This window comes from Nipponia nippon, unplaced genomic scaffold (genome assembly GCF_047370975.1).
Source record: "Nipponia nippon isolate SJK-2023a ecotype South Korea unplaced genomic scaffold, ASM4737097v1 scaffold_7, whole genome shotgun sequence".
In the NCBI taxonomy this organism is placed as follows: Eukaryota; Metazoa; Chordata; class Aves; order Pelecaniformes; family Threskiornithidae; genus Nipponia; species Nipponia nippon.
Genome location: NW_028262391.1, coordinates 50,984,495 through 50,988,173, shown reverse-complemented (window position 1 = coordinate 50,988,173; position 3,679 = coordinate 50,984,495). Strand labels below are relative to the sequence as shown.

General features: G+C 56.3%; 1 protein-coding gene across 1 annotated transcript; it reads left to right on the top strand.

Moving 5' to 3' along the window:
- Positions 1-2,226, top strand: FOXL1 (forkhead box L1). The gene is made up of 2 exons (XM_087740355.1): positions 1-189; positions 1,144-2,226. The coding sequence occupies exon 2, from the start codon at positions 1,306-1,308 to the stop codon at positions 2,224-2,226; it is 921 nt and encodes a 306-aa protein (XP_087596481.1). The 5' UTR covers positions 1-189; positions 1,144-1,305.
- The last annotated feature ends 1,453 nt before the right edge of the window (positions 2,227-3,679 follow it).

The following is a 3,679-nucleotide window of genomic DNA, read 5'->3' as shown; positions in this document are numbered from 1 at the left end:
CTAACGCAGGGCTGAGCCGCGGGGGGCTGGGGAAACAGCCGACACCTCCAACCGCACCGGAATCCTTCGGGGCCTCGGATTAAAGCCGTTACATCAGTAAATTAAAAAAAAAAAAAAAAATCCAACAACAGAAAACACAGCCCCAAACCTGGACGTTTATACAGAAAAAGAGCATCACAAATTCCTAATGTAAGCACCGGCCAGCTGTGTGCACTTGTAAAGTTGTTATAATCCCCCTCCTTGTTATAAACAGGAAAGTACATAATATAAAGCAACAGGCCCGCATTCACAAATACTGACCCTCCTCCCCGCGCCTGCCAAATTCCCCTTTTACGAAGCTCGCTGCAGCCCCCGGGAGTCTCCCCCGGCCCGGCCCTGCCTGCCCGGGGCTGAGCCGCGCTGAGCCCGGGGCTCGCCCTCCGCCCGCTCCCGGGTGGCCTGTCGCGACAAGTGGGGGGGGGGGGGGGGGCGACACGACAGGGCCGGGCCCGGCCGCCGCTGCCAGCCGGGTCCCCGCAGCGGGAGGTGCAGGCTCCGGCCGGGGAGCCCCGCCACACCTGGGCCCCCCTTCCTCGGGACTCCAAGTCCCTTTTCCTTCCTCCCCGTCGTAGCGCTGCCTTCTCCTCTCATCCATCCCTTTTTTTCCTGCCCTTTTTTTTTCAATTTTAGTGATTTTTTGGTCGTTTAAGGCCCCGGTTTTCCTGCGGGGATCCTCGCCCGCTCCTCCCCGAGCTCCAGCAGTGCACATCCTGCTCTGCTCTGTGTGCTTACAGCGTCAAGGGGTGGACGTGATATTTCAAACATCAGATCAGTGCGTTTATATATTGGGTGCCCGGAAATTTTTCCAAATAAACACAGCTTGATTCGACTTGGGTGGGCAGACTTATCAACAGACTAATTCTATAAACAAATGAAGGAATAACGCGGAGACCATTGGCTGGTACCAGCAAGACACGTGGAGACAGCTTGGAGTTTTGTAGCAATGAAATTTTAATTAATGTGGGTGGGCTGAGAACACAAACGACTGTTTATCAGAGACAATTTATTTTCCAGTGCTAAGTCAACATATAATAGCAAACTTACAACAATTATTTAACTTTTTTTTTTTCCTCCTTTTTTTTTTTTTTTTTTTTTTTTTTAAAGAGCTATGAAGCAGGGACAGAGGCAGAGCGAGCTCCTTCAGGCAGGGCTGGGATCTGAGCTCGCACAAATAGCTCCCCGGTGGACTCGTCCCAGGTTCCTGCCCTTCCCCGTCCCTTCGCTCGGCTCCGAGGGGGAAGACCCGGCGCTAAGAGCCCGCCGGCGATGAGCCACATCTACGGCAGCCACCTCTCCCCCATGGGCAGCCCCTCCATGCTGTACCTCCCGGCCGCCCTGAGCTTCGCCCCCAGCGGTGCGATCTCCCGGCAGGACCCCCCGCAGAAGCCCCCCTACAGCTACATCGCCCTCATCGCCATGGCCATCAAAGAGGCTCCGGAGCAGAAGGTGACCCTCAGCGGCATCTACCAGTTCATCATGGACCGCTTCCCTTTCTATCACGACAACAAGCAGGGCTGGCAGAACAGCATCCGCCACAACCTCTCCCTCAACGACTGCTTCGTCAAGGTGCCGCGGGAGAAGGGACGGCCCGGCAAGGGCAGCTACTGGACCCTGGACCCCCGGTGCCTGGACATGTTCGAGAACGGCAACTACCGCCGGAGGAAGAGGAAGCCCAAAGCCCCCGGGCCACCGGAGGCGAAGGGCGGCGCGGCCCCCGCGGACGGCGGGCAACCGGCCGCTCGCTCCGACGAGCCCAAGAGGGCCAAGGGGAGCGGGGCGGCGGACTCGGGCGAGGAGGGGGGCCCCGGGCCGGCGCGGGGGGAAGCGGCTCCCCCCGGGGGTCCGCCCCGCTGCGGCGGCGCCCCGGCCCCCGCCGCGCCCCGGCCGCCGGCCGCCGCCGCCCCCCCGCCGCACAAGAGCGACCCGCGGGGCCGCAGCTTTAGCATCGAGAGCATCCTCGCCCAGGGGCTGCGGCAGCCGCCTCCCGGGGCTGTCCCCAAGGCGGCCCGGGAGAGCCCGGTCGGTTGCCTCGGCGGCTCCCTGGTCGCCAGCGGCGGCTTCGGCCCGGCCCTCAACGCCTCCCTCATGCTCGACTCCCAGGTGCACGGGAGGCTTTACCACATCGGCATCCCCTTCCTCTCCTGCTTCCCTCTCCACTTCTCCGAGGCGGTATTTAATTTCCAGTAGTTGCCCCATAATTATACCCCCTTCCCCCCGCCCCGGTCGCTGCCCCGGGGGGGGGGGCGATGGGAGGGAGAGACCGGACTCAGACCTCATCAAGCGGGTAAAGACCAAAACAAAAAAAAAAAAAAAAAAAGCGATGTTAAAGGTGACTCAGGATTCCAGGGCATTTTCAAGGCACATCTACCAGATCGACTTTTAAAGGTAAAAGGGTTTTCTTTCCCCGTGGGTGGTGGAGGTGCGGAGGCAGGCAGCGGGGGGGTCCCACGCTGGCCTCCAAGCCCCGTCGGGTTTGCTCTGCACCTTTAGTCTTTGCATCCCTCAGGTTGCTCAGACCTGGTTTCTGCTGAGCCCTTCGGGTCTCCGGTTTTCTTCTTTTTTTTTTTTTCCTTTTGAAAACCCAAACCGCCCCTTCCATCCCTGGGGGAGGAGGCTGAGTTCTGTTTTGGCATTAATACCCACGGGTGCCTGCACATAACAATTCCCTGCCGGCCCAGTCCTCCGAGTGGGTAAAAGACAGGTAACCGAAGCTGAAATAAGGGCAGACCGGATAATTCAGGCTCATTCTGCACAATCCTGCTTGCTTTGACTCAGCACCGTATATAACTCATGGCGTTAACGCAAGCTGGTTTCCTGCCTAGCACTTGTGCTTCTCGAGTATCGTGATAGCTTTTCTGTCTCACTGATGTGGCCAGAAAGAGGGGGATGGATGAGCAAACACGTTGTGAACGTGGAGATGCTGCCGGTTTCCATGTCTTGCTGGGATCAGTTGCTTCTGACCAAAAAAGACTGAAGCAGGGTGGTAGAGGCTGGTGTTGGCGTTTTGAAGTAGCTGTGTTAATAACCCGGACAACTACCAGGGGAAAAAAAAAAACCATATCAGCTATGTTTATAAAGTTTTCTTTTTTCTTGAAGAAGGAAGAATCCAGACACGTTACAAGCAACGGTGAATATTTCTTTTTTTTTTTTTTTTTTGCCATAAATAGAGGCTTTTTGTATATTAGTGGATAAATGCCCTTTTGGAAAAAAAAAATCTATATTCTCAATTTTCATTATGAAACCAAACCTATATCCAATAAAAATATTTTGTTCAGGACTGTGGCTGATGGCGTTGTAAAGCACCCCTCGGCTCGTGCAGCCGGGGGGCCGAGGCGCGGGGCCTGCCGCTGCTGCAGCAGCGAGCTCTGGTGCAAATACCCTGGTGATGGCATGAGGGACCACGCTGCCAGGAGGAGGGAAAAGGTGGGAGAGGCTAAAAACAGGAGCCTGGGAAATTACCCATTCCTTGCAACTGAGATAATGTTTCCCAAAATGATTCTGTTTCCCCTCCCTCCATCCCGCCCCATCTGACTAGCGAAGCCTGTCCTTAAATTAGCACCTGGACTACTGGAAATCTGGGTTTCTCAGGTGAGGTGTGATTCAGCTTTTACAGAGGCAGGCCGGCATCAAACTGCCTTGA

Coding starts and splice junctions, on each gene's coding strand:
- FOXL1 (XM_087740355.1), top strand. CDS start 1,306: ATGAGCCACATCTACGGCAGCCACCTCTCCCCCATGGGCAGCCCCTCC.